Here is a 19596-nt window from a genome sequence, read left to right on the forward strand (position 1 = left end):
CATGGCCCCAACCTTGATCAGGCAGTATATGGTTCATGCGGGTATTGCATCTTGATCACTCAAGATCTGGAATATAGACCGACCATTGATGCTGGCAGGCTGCGCTGTTTCTTTGCCAAATCCACCCATGTCATATACGGTAGAGAGATTATTTCAATCCCGACTGATTTCGACCACTCCGTTGATGGCCCCGTTAACGGGCCGTCCATCCATTCGGTAAAGTTTATTCCATTAAAGCAACCACCCGACCCGATGTCCTGTCATTGAACAGGCTACGACAAAGGGGTCACCAAGAGTCTAACTCGGGGCACACTAAAGTTAAAGATACATACCCGAACTTGCACCATCATGTGGTATTTACTGATCTGTCGACGCCCACCAGTGGTTGTTCTTGATTCATTGGGTCAACGCATGTTAGCCGACGTCTCTGTCGTGCCAGGGAACTCGGAAGGCACTGCACCAAAAGCATATTCTACAAATGATAACTTGGATTGAAAGGCTGGGCTTCAAACTTGAGCTGTTGCTGCTTCACTCGCCGTTATGGTAGTAGATCTAGTGGCCCCGGGATTGTTCGAGCTTGTCTTGCTTTGAATTTCATGAGCTGGGCTTCGACGAGCCAGTCGAGTTGTCCTGGGTGTGCTCCCGAAAGAAATCCGCTTTCCCCGTCCCCCTCCACGGGTGCTGATTGCACCTGGCCTGGGACATGTAAAGTTTTCGGGTCGTTCTCTCGGTCCACCAAACCAGACGACATAGTTCCTTCCTGATCAGGTCGAGCTGTCGTCAGAACCTTACTACACCAGCAAGTACCGGAGAAAGGCAAGGGCAGTATGTTGGCAACAGCCTACTTACATGGCCCGACCTCTGGATCAATTCTGACCATCTTCTCCCTCTTGGACATCCATTCACCACAATCAATCATCTACTTACTGAGACTGTTCTACCACTGAACATCCTACTACCACTATCTTTCCAATATCATCTTCAATCACTCTCCATCACTCTTGATCACTCTTCAGTCAAGATGAATACCAGCCCAAGTCAACCCGAGTGCCAGGCCAACAGGAAGAGGCCTCGGCAGGAAGACGATGTGAATGCCAGACGCGTCAAGAGACGCAAGGTTTGTCGTGTTCAAGTTGCCAAGAAACTGATTCGGCCTCGATCAATGATCACGCCCCCACAACCAATTCCGAGGGCAGCACCTCTTCCGACCACAGCGAGGCTAAGAGCAGGAGGACAGACCGGAAGCAGGGCAAGGCAGAAGCGCAGGTAGACGAGTCGTCGTCGTCATCGAGTCAGTGCCAGCTGCCAATCTCGCCTCCACCGAGTCCCAAGATCCGCCCTCTTTTGGACTTCCAGTACCCAGTCCACGACATCACACCTGCTTCGCTCAGAGACTACATGATGTCGGGCTCCTACCGCGACTGCTTCTTGGGCGAAGAGGTGAATAACATCATTCTCAACGAGTACAGGGCGGCCGAGAGCCAGCAATCAAAGACGACGCAACCATCAAGGGAGAACCTGCTGGCAATGAGAGTACTGAGTGGCTTGCAATGAGACAACTGGCTAGTAGTGTTGGATTAATCCTTATCTAGCGATTTGCTTCCTACGGTGCCACAGAACCGGGAGAGTTGGCAATGATATCGCTGGCTTGCGATATGTTTTCACCGAGACATGGACTATTGAGCTGCATTGCCTATTGATTATGCTTTACACAAGGCGATGGGATATATGATGCCTAGCTCAGGACAGAAGGGAAGGAAGGGACAGAGATAGGATACACACAATCAATTGATACCATATCACCTTCCATTCCAGTAAAGGCTTAATGTGAATAACGCCCGTTAGGGTAACCGAGTCGAACGTGCTATTCGCCTGTGGCAATATCAATGACGATGTTGGGGATGCGCCTGTGGTGTAGTAAAATGGAAATAGAGTAGAATTATTTAGGGTAGCTAGGTGCGGGAAAGGGGGGGACTAGTTGACGGGGAAGCCCGTGCAGAACGTTGATCTCGGAGTATTAGTGATACTATAACGTTTCTGCTATACTGGATGTAGTTGGATTGATCCAGAGGCGTGGGTGTGTCAAGTTGCCAAGCCAGGAGATCCGCCCCCACCAGGTAAGCTCAACTAATGGCTGAGCGTGCATGTGCTTGCTTACAGGCTCATCTCTCTCCAATTGATCAAACAGACTCAAGTCGTATTTTCTCTCTCTTGCTATCTTCACACAACTTCCCTCTGCTCTGTTATAGCTTTGGTGCCGGCGCAATGGCATCGTCAAACACCCCCATCATACAATGGCTCGTGGATACCCGTGATCTCTGGCCCCAAGCGGCCAAGACCAAAGATCTTGAACAGGCCGTAAGCTCCACCGCGTACACTTCCCTCTCCGAGCAGCTCCGAAGCTCCGGCGCTGATGACACTCCCCCGGACACTCACCATCGACTTCTTCTCTTTTCCTTTTCTTCCAGCAATCAGCTACTGACTGCCATGCCCTGAATATAAGAGAGAAGGAAAAGAATTAAAAAGAAAATACACAATGATACCCGATCACGATGATAAATACCAAGAGAGCTAGCTGCTGACTGCGCGCCGTTCCAGGCACCGAGGGCCCTCGCCATCCTCACGCCCGAGGAGCGCGCGGGCGTGCTCAAGTACTTCTTCGTCCGCGACGCCAAGATGAGCCTGGCCTCGCACCTGCTCAAGCACTACGTGCTGGCGCGCACCCTGGGGATCCCCTGGTCCGCCACCAAGCTGACGCGCGACGCCAACAAGAAGCCCGTCTTCCTCGCCGGCGACGACGGCCGGCAGCCCTGCCGGTTCAACGTGTCGCACCAGGCCGGCCTCGTGGCCCTCGTGGCCTCGACTACTGCTGCTTCGGAGGACCGCGAGGCGGCGGAGGTCGACGTGGGCGTGGACATCGTCTGCGTCAGCGAGCGCCGCGACCGCGACCTGCGCATGGTCCGCGACGAGGGCTGGAACTACTTTGTCGACATGCACTCCGACGTCTTCGGCCGCGGCGAGACGGCGTACCTCAAGAGCCGCGAGTTCGCCGCGGCGGCCTCGGCTTCGGTATCGGCTGCCGCTTCTTCGGGCGGTGGCGCGGCGGCCCCGACGACGTCCGAAAAGGTCGCCGATGCCAAGCTCCGCCGATTTTATGCCCTGTGGTGCCTGCGCGAGGCCTACGTCAAGATGACGGGCGAGGCCTTGCTGGCCCCTTGGCTGGGCGACTTGAACTTCGTCGAGGTCCGCGCGCCGGAGCCGGTCGCGGCGGAGGGGGCGCGTTCCAGCAGGGGGCCGACGGGACGGGCCAGGTCATCACGACGCACGAGGTCACGTTCGAGGGGCAGAGGGTCGACGATGCCAATATCTGTCTCCGCTCGCTCGGGCCGGATTATATGCTCGGCACCGCGGTGCGGACCCCGAAAAACAAGGAGGTCGGGCTGGGGTGGCACCTGGGCGCTTTCGAGATTGTGGATGTCGAGACGATTGTCCAATTCGTCGAGGCTGAGGGGAGCGCCTGATTGATTTTGTGTTGGCCATGATGGATGGCTCCCAGTCAGACTAGTCAGGGGTATGAAGCATCATGAGTCTTGGCGTTGGGAGCATGCAAAGACTTCAACAGTCAGAAATTACGTGAGATATGCAGAGATTCAGCTAGATCTAGACAGTTGGATAAGTCATATAGATTTCTACGTCTGGGTCTCGAGTTGCCTCGGACTTGGTTTCAAGGCTGAGAGCACGTGCACTGCTACGTGGTCCATTCCCTAAGAAGCCTTGTGAGACCTGAAGCAATGGCTGCTTCACAGGCTGATAAGTATGCTTACACAACCCAGAGTGATCCTGTGCCGATCAATGAGCAGCGCATGGTCTTTTCAGCTTGATCAAACGATTGTCATAAGACGTCCAAGATGGCCGGTTTGTGACGAAGAATGCACGTTGAGATGACCGAGCCTGACGAGACCTTGTAAAGGATAGATGGGCAGCATATAGCATGCCCGGAGTCGCCATGAGGATAGAGAAATGCTGGTATAGCAGCGGCCTGCTGTTGGAAGTTGAGGGATCGTGGCCCAGTACCAACATTCTCGACCTGGTTACACGTCTCAAGGGATAGTCCAGTCTCTTTGTTGTTCAGTGTTCGAGGAAGCGAGTAGGGATAACATCACTTCTTTGACCAAGTAGTATTCACCTCGCACCATCTTGCCGAGTGTTGGGTATTTGAAGGTCAGCTACGCCAGGCCCAAACTCAAATCCTCCCATCATAATTACTCCAGGAGTGTCTGGTCCGCTACAGTTACTCCATGAAATGACCATACCAGAATCTGCCTACTGTATCGATATTCTCAAAGAGCATCCGAAAAGACAAACCCATACTTCACCCTTGCATCGATATACAGGGCAAATTATGGACCCAATTGGCAATGCAATCGACGACAGGACTAGTTGCCTAGAGTACGACAAGGTTAAACAGAGACTTGATCGGAGGTGGGATATAGAAAAGATCAACGAACAGCCGTACAATGCCGAAGACTGGAAAGACAACAACGACAGGGCGGTCTGTTACGACATGAAGAGCCTCATGATGAGCTTCGGCACGGTCACCATCAGAGACAAGCCAGGGGCGGGCGGCCCGCAGGTCCTCGTGTTCTTGAACGCCAAGCACAAGTCCTACCAACTCCCCAAGGGCCGGAGGAACCTGCACGAAGACCCCGCCGACGCCGCGCTGCGCGAGACCCTGGAAGAGACGGGCGTCGAAGTGCATCCCCTGTACCTCGGGTTCGACACCCGCCTCGTGCTGGACAGCCCCGAAACGGTCGACGACGTGGGCTTGGTGCGCCAGAACGAGAACGGGACCGTCACCGCCGTGAACCGGGACGTCGTCTACGCCATGAGCTACGACGACAAGAAGACGGGGGCACACCGGCACATCTACTTCTACGCGGCGCAGCGGCGCGCGGCGACGGGGAGCCGGACGCGGCGCGGCTGGGCGACGAGGACCGGACGAACAGGGTGCGCTGGCTCGGCTTCGAGGAGGCGCGGCGGATGCTCACGATGCGGGCCGAGCGCGAGGCCGTCGCCGCGGCGCAGATCTTGTACGCGCGCACGAGAGGCAACGGGGACTGGTGGGACTTGTCCCGGGCGCTGCTCGAGAAGTGGAAGAGGAACGAGGCGGCGCGCAGGGTGTTGACGGGCCTGCCGCTGGCTCGGGCCGTCGCGTCGGACCCGCGCAAGGCGGCGATCCTGGCCGAGGCTATCAGGAAGATTGTGCCGGATGGGGGAGATGAGGCGGCGGCACTGGCGCTTGACTATTTGGAGCGGCTAGGATCTGCTGATGGGGGTGCTTGAGTTTTAGGGGTCGAAGAAAAGGGGCACGAATGAGCTTCATAGTTATTTGAAGGAGACGATACATCATGGGTGGTTGCGAGTATCGGCTGCGGTCAAGTTCGTGGTACTGCTGTGGCTTCGTCTGAATGGGCAGGAATCCATCAATTGTTGTCTGTCCAATTATTCTTGGTATTCCCTAGGTTACTTAATGGAGGGACACTTTCGGAACCAACTATATCATCAATGACTTCGAACATATCCAGGCCTGTAACCCATCCCATGGCTCGAGGGTAGAGTACCTAAGTAGGTAGGCATGCTGCGGGTAGTGTTGATAGCGTGGGTATTCCAACCAATGACTGGCCGCCATGTCCCGGTATAGGGTGACATCATCAGCGCTGGCAGCCCCACCTTGGAGTCGTATCATTGACGACAGGGAGCTCCCAATTGAGAATGGCACTCACTACCCCTCACTAATGGAAGCTACCTGAGCTGGGCATATCCACTGTAGCTACTTCATCGTTGAAGGGTGAAGCTTCGTGGGATCCTGTTGCGCAGCTGCATCTGCAGTCGCAAGCATTGATGTAAAGTATCCTCTGGCTACAGAACCAATAAGGGTCAATTGGCCGAATTCTAGCACATACTGTAAGCTTCACACTTTGCATAACTGCGCGCTTTTGGCCTAGCAGTAGGCAGGGCCAGAACTGAAAAGATTATCATGGCTTTCTCTAGATCCGCCAGAGCGGCCGCCGCCTCCCCCCGCAGCATCCATCCTCCGTAGCAACCAGCAGCTCTTAAACCCAGCCGTTGCCCCCACGTATAAGCCAAGCTCGCCGCCCGTTTCTTCTTCCTCGACCTCCTCCTCCACTTTCAACACACAAGTCAACCATCTGCCCGCTGTAAGACGCTCCTGTCAACATACGAAGCAACCCACCCCGAGTCTTTTCCAGAACAGAAGCGCCCACCAATTCGCAAAGATGTCGACCATGCCGGCACAGGGCGGCCACTCGCAGGCCTGCTGCAACATCCCGCCCGTCGTATCAAAAGGCTACGAGAATAAGGGGAGCTACGAAGATATCGGAGGCTTCAAGACTTGTAAGAGCATATGGACAACCTTGGCTTTCTATTACATGCATCTAACAGTTGGTTCCTAATAGACGTCACCGGCCCCAAGGACGCATCCAAGGGAGTCCTCGTCATCTACGATATCTTCGGTTACTTCCCCAGACCCTACAGGGCGCCGACATCATGTCCAGCTCCGACGACCACCAGAAGTACAAGGTTGTGATGCCCGATTGGTTCAAGGGCGAACCTTGCCCCATCGAGTGGTGAGTTTATACTCTGGGGAGATGGGAAAATATACTGGGGATTTTCGCCTTGCTCACCAATATACTGTGTGCAGGTTCCCCGGACACCGAGGAGAAGCAGAAGAACCTCGGTGCTTTCTTCGGAAAGTTTCCTCCGCCCAGCGTTGCCGAGAAGGTCCCGGCTTACATGAAGGCCGCCAAGGAGAAGTTCCCCGAGGTTAAGGAATGGGCTATCCTGGGTGTAAGTTTATCACCTAATACCGAGAGACGAGTCATTGGTCATGGTTGCTTGTGATGATGGACCAGCTGACAATAATGCAAATATAGCACTGCTGGGGAGGCAAGGTTGTGTCCCTGGTGGTCTCGTCGCCCGACAACATCTTCAAGGCCGGCGTCGAGTGCCACCCGGCCATGGTCGAGCCCGAGGACGCCAAGAAGATCAAGGTGCCCCTGTGCATGCTTGCCTCCAAGGACGAGCCCGTCGAGGACGTCAAGAAGTTCGAGGCGAACCTGACGGGCGCCGCCAAGCATGTTGAGACGTTCGGCGACCAGATCCACGGCTGGATGGCGGCGCGTAGCGACCTTGAGAACAGCCGCGTCAAGGAGGAGTACGTCCGCGGGTACAAGACTGTGCTGGAGTTCTTGCAGAAGAACTTGTGAGGAGGGATCAGTCTGGATTTGGAATCGCAGTCGATTCATGTTTTATAACTCAAAATTAATCATTGGGGGGTTCTAGTTATGTAGCTACCCGCACAATACGAATTGACGATTGGAATGACACCCAACTGCAACGGACAATGCGCGTCTGGTCACTTGTGCCCGTAAAGAGATTTCACTACACTGACAGAAAGGGTAGGGATACGTGACAATCACGACGATATCTTGAGGCAGGCACACGATGCCTAGCCCCTTTACGAATTCCGGATGAGGGGATGCAACCATCCATTCCCAGTTGAGCCTCGCATTGGATATGCTTGTGGCGTGATTCGACGTCGAAAAGCAACAAGGATCGAAATACCCGAATCTATGGTAGATATAGTATTGATGTACTCCCCTCATCTTTGCTGTCTAACCTTAATACCAATTCCTGAGGCACTCGTACCTGCACACCCCAAACCCCACACTGCCAGTTTGTTACGATCAAACAACAACAAACACCACTGGGGTTCTTTCTAAATCCAAGTCTCGTTTTAGCATGCTATTTTGAAGTTGCAAAGAGGAGTTGAACGTTATGGCCAACATCTAACGACCTGCAATCCGAAAAGATGCCAGCATACATTCCACCTCATAAGCTGCGACAAGCAGCTGGCGATGCCGCTGCTGCGGACACAGACGCGACAGAGGATATGCAACCTCTCAACAAAACATCGCCCACAATCACACAGTTCAGTACACGTGGAGGTGGTCGTGCTGGGTTCAATGGACGATATGGCCGAGGAAATGGTCGAAGCTGGTCTTCCCGGCCAACGCCAGTCGACTCTGAAGTATACCACAATCGTGACATTGTTCACTATTTCTGGCCTGATAAGGAAGATTTCACTAATGATGTGCAATCGACATTTCACGCCTCGGCTTCGCAAAATGACCAGTTGGCATATATCATGCTGTTCATGAAAGCCAATACTCGTTGGGAAAGTGATCAGATTGTGTTCGCAAAAATCCCACTTGCGACTGTTGCCTGATTACAAGACCCAGACAGCGGGAAAAGAAGAGTACTTTCCGCAACCTAAGAAACAGGGTTTCGCTGACCGTCGACGATCGGAGCTCAGCGAAGCGCATGACAACATTCCTAACACTGCCAGTGGTGCCAAAGAGGGTTCGGGAGGCAAAGATGAGACCGAAACTCTGGAGACAAAAGAAGACCCCGTCTCTGGTACACAGGAGAATGGTATGAGCCAGCAAGAAGGAGAAGCCACTTGCTCACCGGAACACCATGCAACAGACGCCAACGCTGGATCTGCGTCAGACTCACCCCGAAGCCCGAAAGCTGAGGGTGACCCGCGTCAGCTTGTCAACACACCACCCTTGGACTTCGTTCCCGGCCAACACGCACCCATTGCCGTGTTTGAACAAACGGGATCTGACGAGTTCAGATTCGCCGGGTGGTACTCGGTTGCACGCGTCAGTGTCCTGGCCCCCACTCCCCGGACCTGGTGCGCATGCTGCAGCAAAAGTGGGAGCGTCGAGACCGCTGGGGCAACGTCGTTACCAAGAAGCGAGATCCTTCGGGCTGGAGAACGTCCCTCACCCACCAATGGGTCGTCGTCAAGTTCGAGAAGCTGGCCCCGGAGGTCGCGCCGGCTGCGCCAACGATCGAGAAGCTGCCACCTCCAGCCTCGACATCCGTTTCTGAGAAGGCAGTTAAAGTAGTGAGCGAGCTTCTCAACGACCTGCGACTGAGAGACCGGGGAAATGACAAGGCTGCGGTGGCAGAAGAGGGGGACACAAGGTCGCCGGACAGGGTGTGGCACCGCCAAGTCACCTCTCTGGTGATGAGACTAATCAGCGGGAGAACATTCCTCCCTGGCTGAGTAGTCATTCGCAGTTCTCGATGACAGAAGAACGAAAAGGGAAAAGGGCAAAAACACGGATTGGCCACTGAGATGTTCAGTCTACTGAACCTACATGTACAATAATAGCTAGGGATGCCAATATTGGCTTGCGACGACCAGATGTTGCTCTACAAGTTGAGAATGATACACGATGAAATCAAGTTTTGCAGGATAAAACAGTGTTCAGCCCTCATAGTCCCTCAATCTGACGTTTGAGGCCCATATCCGACCCAAGGTATCGCAACGACGCGTGGCATGTTCATCCAAGATATCAATTTGTACGACGAACTCCAGAAGCTCGGCTTGGGCAATTGCATCAGCCTTATGGTGAGAGAACACACCCGATCAATCGAGATCGGGTATGAGCAGCCGCGCGTGACTTGTACCTGCGAGTTCCGTGTGCTGAACGCAGGACGGAGATTGCATCAATTAGATCCTCTACCAGGCAGCCAGGCAGCCAGGGGCGTCCTGCAGAGGTAGCCTCGACGCCTCGTAGTGAGGCAACTGACCCCTCATTTATCATTTCTGTACATACCCAGATACTCAACAGAGCCGCTCATCGTGTCAAAAAAGGCAGCCAGGAGGCAACCTTGGCAGCCTTGGAGAGATTTCTTTGTTTGGTCCAATGGAGGGAGACGGATGCTTCTAGACCGATGACGTCAGGGGCTGGCCCGTTGTACTTGGCCTAGGTGACATTCGCTTGGTGTTTGGGTACAGTAAGAACGAGGAAGAAGGCAACTTCGGTGGTCTTTCATCCCTGATGGAACCGGGGGATCGAGATGACAGATTCGGGGGGGGTGAGAATCACCACAATCCTCGTTTCAATTTGCCATGTTTGGGACATGGGTATGTTGCACCGTTGATGCTACATCTCACATTACATAGGATGTCAGTACTACCTATGCTTAGCGGGAGGGCATTGCCCACCCTCCCTCTAAAATTAGCCAATCCTTATTTGACGGATCCGGCCCCCGGATCGACTTGTCCCCAACTTCCCCAACTGCTGGAGGCGCGGGAATCCCGCGGGATGGATGGTCCTTTTTGGCCCATTTATATCCAACTCATAGGTACTCTCAGACTGCGCTACGGCATGATAATCCGGGGATTTCTTTCGAAAGAATGGGGAGTGGAAGTCCAAGTCTAAGCAGCCTAACCTAGGTGCCAAGTTTCCAAATCGAAGCGAAAGTGAGCCAGCTAAGCTGTTGACGTAGAAGGCGTGTGCCAATCTCGGCCCTGTCAGGTCTGCAACGAGGCGTGTGACATGGCGACGAATCCCTCCGCAGTTCTTCTTCTTCTTCGCACCGTCCCCCGTCATCTCGTGAGATGTGCTAACGCCTTCTTTTGGCACGAGCTCAGCCCGGCGATATCTTCTCTTGCTGCCAGCATTACTTCATTTGCCCTACCTACCACCTACATACCTTCCAACAAAGAAAGCTGAGCCGTGCCAGCCCCCCAAAGTACCTACCTACCTACGTACCTGGGGGTCGGAAGTCGGAACGAAACGTGGCTACAATTGGCGGACACTCTACTCCGGCTGGTTGCTGACGTCCTGCTCACTGCTCAGCTCAGGAACGACATGGCCCGTGGGGAGAGAACCCAGTAGCATAGGTGCTAACGTTTCCAAGATCGTGAAGTCTGTGCTCTCCTTCGTTGTCCTAGGTGAGATAGCAAAGCAAGTGTCCTATGCACCGCCACTATGACGATGTCGTCGTCGTTTGCTACACAAAGAAGAGATATATAAATTACTCGCAGAGCCACCTGGCTGTAAAGGTGGAAAGATCTGAACACTGCTTGAAGATCTCGTGTAAACACATGCACTTTATACCCAATCATTGAATTTTGTCCCCCATACTCAGAAACATCTGCCACATTATGTATTCATGTTCGCGTATAGCCCGCGGGGTGGTCTCCCGCCACACCCCTATAGCACAATGCGCTCTCAAGACAACATCGACTGCTAGCACTACTCGTACTGCTGTCATAGGGGCGTCGGTTCCTCTATGGACACAACATCGTGCCACCATACACACTTCGCATAACAGGCCAGCCAACCCAGTGGCGCCGAAGCCCATGAACCCGGATCCACGAGAGAACCCCATGGTCGGGATCGCTCCGGACAAGGACGTCAACGTTGCGCAGAGACGCATGGCGGACTTCAACCTCTCAGGTCGCGTGTTCGTCGTTACGGGAGGGGGTCGCGGCCTTGGGCTCTCCTTGGCTGAAGGACTCGCCGAGGCCGGTGGATATGGTAAGTGGCCTCTGATCAACCTTATATACGCAAAGCGAAATTTTCGTGCGCAATTTGAGTATATTCGACTAACAAGTGTCCCCCTTCTCTCACACGCGCAGTATACTGCCTCGACCGCGACAACAAGGTCGACAAGCGCTGGGAAGAAGCCGCACGCCGCGCCACCGAATGGGGCGGCCAGATACGGTACCGGCAGCAGGACGTGCAGGACGCCGCGGGCATGGACCGCACCATCGCGGCCATCGCGGACGCGCACCAGCGGCTGGACGGCCTGGTGGCGGCCGCGGGCGTGCAGCAGATCACGCCCGCGCTCGAGTACCGCCAGGAGGACGCGGCGCGCATGCTGGACATCAACTACACGGGCGTGCTCATGGCGGCGACGGCGGCCGCGCGCCAGATGAACAAGTACAAGTGCCGCGGGTCCATGTGCTTCATTGCCAGCATGTCCGGCTCCGTCGCCAACAAGGGCCTGCTCTCGCCCGTCTACAACTCGTCCAAGGCGGCTGTTATCCAGCTTGCGCGTAACCTCGCGATGGAGTGGAGTCCCATCAACAAGAAGGACGGCACGGGTGGCATTCGCGTCAACTGCATCAGTCCAGGTAAGAGGTTTCACGCAGCCACATCAGTATAGCCGTTCCGCGTCACTGACATACTGTTGGATTACATAGGCCATATCATCACGCCCATGGTGGAGAAGAACTTCGAAGAGGTGCCCGGGCTCCGGGACTTGTGGGAGTCCGAGAACATGATGGGCCGCCTTGCGGAGCCGCACGAGTTCAAGGGCGCTTGCCTGTACCTCCTCAGTAACGCCAGCAGTTTCATGGTGAGCAGCACCCCATCGTCGCTGTCGTCCTGCCCTTCTTCTCCATCGCTCCCGCTGTTCTTATCCTAAAGTAAGGCGTAACGGACGGTGAATGCTCTAAATGCAGTAGATGGCTAACGCTAAAGCGATTACAGACGGGCAACAATATGGTCATTGATGGCGGTCACACATCGTGGTGAAGCAGCCCTTCGTTATAACGTTGTATTATTGCCGTACACCATTTGCAATTTTCGGGAGTTCAGGTAGAAAGATCATGCATTTATACCTACCATAGATGATACCATTATTGGGGGAGCAGAGCCGGCGCATAGCGTGCGGCTGTTTTGTGTATATTAGACCTGTTTGTTGCACGAAACACATCAATACATGAAGTATTTGTCCTCGTCGGTCAGCAAAACGCTGCACAATCTATAGTGTCCTGAATGAGGTGATGCGCCAGCTCTAAGAATTTATCCGAACGGTTCTGTCATCGGCATCAAGAAATTGACAAGTCATCGCCTGCATGCAAGATGATTGAATTTAAGATTTGACGTTGCGAGGGAGAAGGCGGGATGCTGAACTTAGACCTGAGACCCCTTGCATTGGCGCGGTAGGAATCAGGGATGGTGGTTGCAGCTGCCAACCTCCAAATTGAGGCCTTGCGTCATTGGTTCGTTCCTGTTCCTCGTCAGTTCTTCACTCCAAACATTAGCAGTCAAAATGGGACGGTTTTTATGATGCAAAACTCTTACTGTAAGGAGTATTGAGAGTAGCGGTGGTCACATCGCCAACTCTCCTCGCTCCGACTTCTCTATTACCTCAAACTCCTCGTTCCTACCGCTGCAGACGACCCATCTTCTCGGTACTCTCCCTCCGATACAGCGGGTTCCTGGTTTTGCGTGCTTGCAGGGCCCAGACAGGGATCCATTACTTGGATTGGTAGATCTGGGGTCCGGATTGACAACAACGCGCGCTAAACCAGGCATTGCACACCCTTCTTTCTACGTCATTCGCTGTGCGATTTCGAAGCTGGCCTTTGAAACGGACCTACTGATTGGCTCCGGGAGAACCTCATTGGCGCCGACCTTCCCTAATCTGGATACATGTATGCAGCCCCGGCTTGGACAGACGACGACGGAAGCATAGTTCGCCAGAAAGCAGGGTCTTTGCCAAATTGTCTCAGTCTTGGCGAACCTTCAAGAACCCTAATCGCCGCTCTCTCTTAACCTACTCTCTTACGAACCTGGATCATGCTCTATTACTCGAACAGCAAACCCCAATCAATAGTATATACTTTGCATCTTTGGAGCTGCAGGCCGCATGTCCTGTGCTACCCACCTTGATTCCTAGGATATCCTTTTTTTTCTTGGTTGATCGATCTTGTCGCTTCAGCACATCGCAGCATCATGGAGAAGAGGTCGCAAACAGGCGACTCCCGACGCTTCATGTCGAAACGCAAAACTCTGTTGGCTACTGCTCTGTTGCTTGGGTCCGAGATATCGGGCGTAGCAGCAAAAGTATACCCCAGTAACCATGAGTCGTACAAGTTCAACTATCTCAACAACTCTATGCGGTACCTGAAGCCGAAACGGGCCTTATCCAAACGCGACAACCCTATCCCTCTGATCGTCACAAACAGTTGCAAAGAGCCACTGTGGCCAGGTATAGCGACCCAGCACGGAGAACCTCCCGAGTCTGGTGGCTTCGAACTCGGTCCTGGTAAGACGAGAAACTTGACCGTGAGCTCCGACTGGCAGGGCCGGGTCTGGGGTAGAACAAACTGTACCATTAGTGGTGATACGGCGACTTGTTCGACGGGCGATTGTTTCGGAAAGCTGGAGTGTCAATTTAGTGTACGTTACAGCAAACTTCCGATATGCTGTGTGACAAAAGCTAACAAACACTCCTAGGGAGCTCCTCCGGCTACTCTCGCCGAATTCAACTTGGCTGGTGGTGAGTCGAGGAAGCAGACGTTCTATGATATCTCGCTAGTCGATGGATATAATCTCCCATTGGGGCTCGTCTACCACCCTGCGCCAAACACGACAAACTTCCCACCAAACTTGCTGAACGCAGCTTGTATAGCCACCGCAGGCTACTTGACGGAACCCGCTAGAACGGGGACCTTCTATACAAACTCCAGCTTCCCAACACCGTACGATAAGATACAGACCAACGAAGGCGTGTCTAAGTGGTGCCCCTGGGACTTGCAAGCTTTTCTTCCGGAGAAGCCCGGAGATGGAGTTTACCCCTATCCGGACGACAATGTGCAGCGTCCCAACTTCGACCCGTGCAAGAGCGCTTGTGCTGCGACTAACGAGCCCAGCGACTGCTGCACTGGCAAGTATGACGACCCGAGCGTCTGCAAGCCGAGCTTATATTCGGGGCATGCCAAGGCTGTGTGCCCGGATGCGTACAGTTTCGCATTCGACGACACGACTTCGACCTTCATTGTTCCCAGCGGAGGCGGCTGGGAAGTTGTCTTCTGTCCCGAAGGCCGCAGCACGAATATTCTCGCGACTTTTGGTCATCAGCTCTCGGCGATCGCGTCGGGCAGCCTTTCGGTGGAAGAGATCCAGGCCACGACTATGAACGAGACCTTTATCGACTCACAGCCTGATGATTCTTCCTCTTCTTCTGCTGCTGCTTCAGGATTTGAAGGCTCGAGCATCTTTGCCTGTGTTATCGCCGTGGCTGCAGCGTTCTTGATGCTATGAGTGAAATGACGGCCCCCGAACCGGCAACGATTCATACGATGGACGAAAGGAAACGATTCCCACATGTGCTTTTTAACGGATACGGCGTTGGAGACGGTGTTATATTGAGAGCTACGGGATCATGCTGTCATGGCACTTTCATTGCGACAGGCAAACAGGTCTATATACACCTCCTTGTTGGATGCGACGAAGTCCTAGATACCCACTACTTGATACCCTTCAGAACATACAGCTTAGAATTGAATATACCGAACATTAGAGCTTGTACCCTGATGATTGGCTGCTGGAATTGGCCGAATATGTCAATCCGTGAAACTTTGTGCTCTACGTTCTTGTTTGGTCTTGTCGCTGCTCAGGGAATAATTACTGGAGACTGCCATCGCATTCCAGAGGCGAGAATGAATCTCTCACGTCCATTTCTCGAAGATCTCAAGTTCTCGTGCGACTAGAACACAAGGCAAGTCTACCGGTTCAATTACGTCTCTCGTCTATGTGGTGTCATTCATCAGCCTCCGTCCGGTCCCAGCCCTTTCCGACCAATGCAAAGTCTCTACCAGAACAAACGCCATTTCTCCCTTTCAAATGCGGAAAAGGGGGAGAAGGGGTTGAGGACGGGGAGGAAGAAGGCTCTGGCTCATTTCCCTGAACTCCAAAACAACAAATGCCGACCAGGTTTACCACCGAATCCATTAAGCAGCATGCATATACCCCTTTATTTCATTTAGTCTTTTTTTTCTTCTTCTTCTTCTTCTTCTTCTACCGCCGAGCGGCTCTCCTCCTTTCCCACTCTGCGCGCTCCTCGTCATCGCTGCCGCTGAACTCGGCGTCGTCGTCGCTTTCGTCGTCTTGGGGCGGCACGTCGGCATTGTTGCTGTTGTTCGAGGAGGCCTTGACGTCGCCGGCGGAGACGAAGTCGCTCTGGTTGAGGTTGGCGTACTCGCTGTCCTGGATGATTTTGCGGAGGTCCTTGTTGGTGGGGTCGACGAGCTGGAGGGCCGTGAGCTTGGCCTTGTTCTTGACGCGCGGGTCGGAGCCGGCCTCGAGCATCATCTTGACGAGGGCGTTGCCGAACTCGCGCTGCGCGGGGGGCTCGCTGTTGATCCAGCGGATGACGCTGTGGAGCGGGGTGTCGCCCTCGATGCGATTGACGGGGTCGCACTCGAAGTTGGGCTGGTCGAGGAGCATGTCAATCACTTCCCCTGTGGGCGGGTGGTGGTGTCAGTAGTTAGCATAATGCTTAGTTTTTGGCTCGGTACCAAATCTCTGATCTAAAGAGGTATTGCATGTCGTGCTTCGGGGCGAGGGAGGGTGGTGCAGAAAAGTGGCGGTGACAACGACGTACAGTTTCCTTGCAGGGCGGCTTCGTGGTATAAGTGGTTGCCCATGACGCTCTTGGTGTTGTTCATGAGGTCCGAGATCTCGTCCTCCGACTTGCAGTTCTCGATGATCTCGCTCAGCATGTCGACGTTGTTGCGCCGGCACGCCTCGACGAGCTGCTCCTGGACCGAGGCGCCATCGTGCTCTTGATTGTCTGCCATGACTTGCTGCCGTTTATTTCTGGTTGGCACCGGTGGGCAGGTTTTCGTTTGTTGGATGTGAAAACGGGGTAAGAAAGATTGGACTGGAGTTCGGGATGTATGTATGTATGTATGTAAGTAAAGGCTGCGTTGGCCTGGGTGGTCAGGTCGGGTCTGAAACGAATGGGAGTGAGTGCTCAGTTCGCTACTAAAGGCAGGCTACACGGAATTTTGGCCCAGACCGCTGACGCTGCGGTTTGGGGGGAAATAGAACAAATCACAAGCGCCCGCCTTTGTTGCCTGTGCTCCGCCTTCTCCGTGGGTATCTCCAAGAAAGGAGTTCAGGTCTATTTTTTTATAAATCACAATCATGCACGCCGGGTCTCGGCTGGCGCCTACGTACTCATTTATTCTTGCATTCACTGGAGAAGTATGTCAGGTACAGAATAAGTTTGGTTGCAGCGGTTGGGCTATGCGGTGGTCATCCAATCCTATCGCCAGTACAACACATAACATGAGCTCTTTCTGGCTTCTCCATGCAACGCAACCATCAAATGAGTTGATAGGCAGATCTACTTTTAGTACGTAAGCGCGGGGCTTAGATTGGAGGGGTCAACAGGTTAGGAGGTCGCTGGAGGAAAGGGTTCGATCGGCTTTCAGTGCAGCAGCGGCCCCTGGCGGTGCAATGGTTTCAGCGGTTTCCGGTGGGATGAGCTGCACTTGCATTGGGAGCTCCACTAGAATTTGCAGATGTCGGAGCAAGGTCCATGGGGCAATCTTGAATAGAGTCGATTTGAAGTCTTTTTTGTTCTTCGTTCTTGTCGCAAAGAGCCACAGCCAGCTGCTATACCATTGCAGACAGACTTCGTTGAGGCCTGGTAACGCTAGATCTTAGCTTTTCCTTTTTGCCTGCCAGGTTCTTCTCTCATTGTCACTCTGGCAAAATGTTGCTCTGTAAGTTCTTCTCATCCTGCCGGCGGCGATAACTCGCGATGCATCCCACCTTCGTATCATAAACTGACTCACTTTGCGTTAAACCCCAATAGTCTGCCCGCACTGCTCCAACATCCTGACGGTGTCGCTGTCGCCCGACACCGGCCGCAACCGCCTCGAGTGCCGAACATGCCCCTACCAACACCAGATCACGACGCCCATGTTCTCGCGCCGCGAGTTTGAGCGCAAGGAGCGCGAGGACGTCTTCGGCGGGCCGGGCGAGTGGGACAATGCCGACAAGACCGCGGTGCAGTGCCCCAAGGAGGGCTGCAGCGGCAACCAGGCCGCCTTCTTCCAGGTCCAGATCCGCTCTGCCGATGAGCCCATGACGAGCTTCTACAAGGTACGTCGCTATATTCTTCTCCCATGCTTTTTGGATGATTGGTCGTAGAAGAACACATTGCTGACAAAAGATGCAGTGCATGACATGCGGTGGTCGCTGGAGAGAGAACTAGAGGGATCATGTTCATCACCTGTAACACTGGGTAACTGGTACGGTACAGCAACCTGACTTTGCACGAGAGTGGCACCACATAGCGCTGGCGTTGGAATGATTTTGGTATTTTTATTTGCATTTGCATAGACGGCGGCGCCTTCTCGACGATACATGATCTCTTTGCATCAAGAGACTGTCTCGGTAGTCTTGATACCCAATATCAGCGGTTGACTCAAGTCGCCCTTTCTTCTGGAAAGTGGCATAGCCATGGTCTCGAGCCTAGCCCTTTGTAACTCTGCGCACTTCCCCAAAATGAGCCGGTATTTCTCCTTCCCATGAATTTTGCACAAAGGGCGAGTCGGAATTAGAGATAAGTCGGTCATGTTCCAGCACTGCAGAAACGGCCCGTATCCATCATTGCCAAGCTGAGTATTCCATGCAATCCAACGAGCATGCTGTTGTGTAGTATTGGTTTACCGTCTGTCCGTAGAGTTCGTTTTTGGGGTATATTTCACATCTCACTTCACTCGTCCTTCAACCAATCGAGGCTGCCCTGTATATCGCCGTCGGCCAAATGCTGCACGAGCTCCGGGCTGATGATCTCTTCTCGGAATTTCTCTTGCTGCAGGAGCTCCAGGTGCTTGAGCGTCGTTCCGGGGTAGGTCAGGAACTTGAGGTACGGCGGCTTGTTCCAGTATTGGAGGTAGGCCAGGTAGGCGACGAACGTGGGCTCCGAGAGCAGCTTCTGGGAAGCGAGGTAGTTTAGGTAGAACGGGTTGGCTAGGGACTGAACAAACTGCCGAGCAAAGTCGAGGTCAGTTTCAACCGTGGAAGCTAGGTGGCATGGTCTTCTCAAGTGAGGAACGGAAGGCTTTGCGCCCAACGTACCTCGAGTTCGATCTCGAATCGCGAGTAACCGCCGTACTTGGGCTCGTCTTCGGCCGGTGGGTTCGGTGGGGATTGCGACATGTTGATGTCTTGCGGCGAGCCCGCGGTTGCCATGGCTTGTCGTAGGTATCCGCAGAGGCTTCAACCGCGGTATTGCGCGAGTCGCATATATGAGTGTGCTGGGGGACGGTGGAGATTGCTTCGCGCCGGGTGAAATGCGACGTTTGACGACACCGACAACAAAGTCGCGTGGAATGGAGGAATGGATTTGGTAGCAGACGAGAAGCTTGAATGGCGTGCATGCATGAGGTAGGAGAGGCTAGCTTTAGGTCTTTAGGTCCCTTGATGATCCCTGCTGATCCGGTGGTGGGGGCCCGGCGTCCTCCATTGAAAGCAGAGGACTCCACTGCGGCTTCGGTTCCGGGATCCTGTTAGTTGGCGATCACGTACACACTTATCATCCACAACATGCATAATCCCAAGTCTGTTTGCAGAGTAACGTAGATGAGTAGTAGTATGCTGTATATACTCATCAAAAGCTGCCCCGAATGCGGGTGCAACATGAATGTCAACCTACATGTACCTAGGTATTTGTTTCTTTCGAGCATCAGAGTAGGTTGTTGCTAATTCAGGGGGCTTGACTTTATTACACAAAGACTAAGCGCGTTCCAATCCGTGTTGCTGGTATCTCATGGCTTGGACCAGACAAGCAAAACCACTTCTTCCAGCGATCGGACAGAAAGGCCCCAAAGCACGAATGTAACGGCTTCGAGGTCGAAGTCGGAGATGCTAACGATTTACCCCACCTACCCCGAAT

The 19596-nt window shown here is 53.7% G+C and overlaps 10 protein-coding genes across 10 annotated transcripts; 8 read left to right on the plus strand and 2 right to left on the minus strand.

The window, feature by feature from the left end:
- Nucleotides 1-1021: 1021 nt before the first annotated feature.
- PG997_009738 (uncharacterized protein) lies at nucleotides 1022-1554 on the plus strand (the record flags this gene model as incomplete). The annotated part of the gene is made up of 2 exons (XM_066814053.1): nucleotides 1022-1117; nucleotides 1192-1554. The coding sequence occupies 2 exons, from the start codon at nucleotides 1022-1024 to the stop codon at nucleotides 1552-1554; spliced, it is 459 nt and encodes a 152-aa protein (XP_066666015.1).
- Nucleotides 1555-2265: 711 nt separating this feature from the next.
- Nucleotides 2266-3521, plus strand: PG997_009739 (phosphopantetheinyl transferase; the record flags this gene model as incomplete). Its single annotated transcript, XM_066814054.1, has 3 exons — nucleotides 2266-2358; nucleotides 2599-3243; nucleotides 3291-3521. The coding sequence occupies 3 exons, from the start codon at nucleotides 2266-2268 to the stop codon at nucleotides 3519-3521; spliced, it is 969 nt and encodes a 322-aa protein (XP_066666016.1).
- Nucleotides 3522-4402: 881 nt separating this feature from the next.
- On the plus strand, nucleotides 4403-5343 carry PG997_009740 (uncharacterized protein; the record flags this gene model as incomplete). Its single annotated transcript, XM_066814055.1, has 2 exons — nucleotides 4403-4939; nucleotides 4966-5343. The coding sequence occupies 2 exons, from the start codon at nucleotides 4403-4405 to the stop codon at nucleotides 5341-5343; spliced, it is 915 nt and encodes a 304-aa protein (XP_066666017.1).
- A 953-nt stretch (nucleotides 5344-6296) lies between these two features.
- Nucleotides 6297-7286, plus strand: PG997_009741 (uncharacterized protein; the record flags this gene model as incomplete). Its single annotated transcript, XM_066814056.1, has 4 exons — nucleotides 6297-6414; nucleotides 6477-6593; nucleotides 6722-6867; nucleotides 6954-7286. 4 exons carry the CDS (start codon nucleotides 6297-6299, stop codon nucleotides 7284-7286), a joined length of 714 nt encoding a protein of 237 aa, XP_066666018.1.
- Nucleotides 7287-7891: 605 nt separating this feature from the next.
- On the plus strand, nucleotides 7892-9157 carry PG997_009742 (uncharacterized protein; the record flags this gene model as incomplete). The annotated part of the gene is made up of 3 exons (XM_066814057.1): nucleotides 7892-8261; nucleotides 8326-8747; nucleotides 8795-9157. The coding sequence occupies 3 exons, from the start codon at nucleotides 7892-7894 to the stop codon at nucleotides 9155-9157; spliced, it is 1155 nt and encodes a 384-aa protein (XP_066666019.1).
- A 1893-nt stretch (nucleotides 9158-11050) lies between these two features.
- On the plus strand, nucleotides 11051-12428 carry PG997_009743 (uncharacterized protein; the record flags this gene model as incomplete). The annotated part of the gene is made up of 4 exons (XM_066814058.1): nucleotides 11051-11426; nucleotides 11528-12025; nucleotides 12095-12249; nucleotides 12384-12428. 4 exons carry the CDS (start codon nucleotides 11051-11053, stop codon nucleotides 12426-12428), a joined length of 1074 nt encoding a protein of 357 aa, XP_066666020.1.
- A 1206-nt stretch (nucleotides 12429-13634) lies between these two features.
- Nucleotides 13635-14945, plus strand: PG997_009744 (thaumatin family protein; the record flags this gene model as incomplete). The annotated part of the gene is made up of 2 exons (XM_066814059.1): nucleotides 13635-14081; nucleotides 14139-14945. The coding sequence occupies 2 exons, from the start codon at nucleotides 13635-13637 to the stop codon at nucleotides 14943-14945; spliced, it is 1254 nt and encodes a 417-aa protein (XP_066666021.1).
- A 756-nt stretch (nucleotides 14946-15701) lies between these two features.
- Nucleotides 15702-16483, minus strand: PG997_009745 (uncharacterized protein; the record flags this gene model as incomplete). The annotated part of the gene is made up of 2 exons (XM_066814060.1): nucleotides 15702-16144; nucleotides 16288-16483. The coding sequence occupies 2 exons, from the start codon at nucleotides 16481-16483 to the stop codon at nucleotides 15702-15704; spliced, it is 639 nt and encodes a 212-aa protein (XP_066666022.1).
- A 923-nt stretch (nucleotides 16484-17406) lies between these two features.
- On the plus strand, nucleotides 17407-17910 carry PG997_009746 (uncharacterized protein; the record flags this gene model as incomplete). Its single annotated transcript, XM_066814061.1, has 3 exons — nucleotides 17407-17416; nucleotides 17509-17798; nucleotides 17875-17910. The coding sequence occupies 3 exons, from the start codon at nucleotides 17407-17409 to the stop codon at nucleotides 17908-17910; spliced, it is 336 nt and encodes a 111-aa protein (XP_066666023.1).
- A 504-nt stretch (nucleotides 17911-18414) lies between these two features.
- Nucleotides 18415-18893, minus strand: PG997_009747 (mediator of RNA polymerase II transcription subunit 31; the record flags this gene model as incomplete). The annotated part of the gene is made up of 2 exons (XM_066814062.1): nucleotides 18415-18687; nucleotides 18780-18893. The coding sequence occupies 2 exons, from the start codon at nucleotides 18891-18893 to the stop codon at nucleotides 18415-18417; spliced, it is 387 nt and encodes a 128-aa protein (XP_066666024.1).
- Nucleotides 18894-19596: the final 703 nt, after the last annotated feature.

This window comes from Apiospora hydei (genome assembly GCF_038363865.1).
Source record: "Apiospora hydei strain CBS 114990 chromosome Unknown utg000007l_segment0_segment0, whole genome shotgun sequence".
Taxonomy (NCBI): Eukaryota; Fungi; Ascomycota; class Sordariomycetes; order Amphisphaeriales; family Apiosporaceae; genus Apiospora; species Apiospora hydei.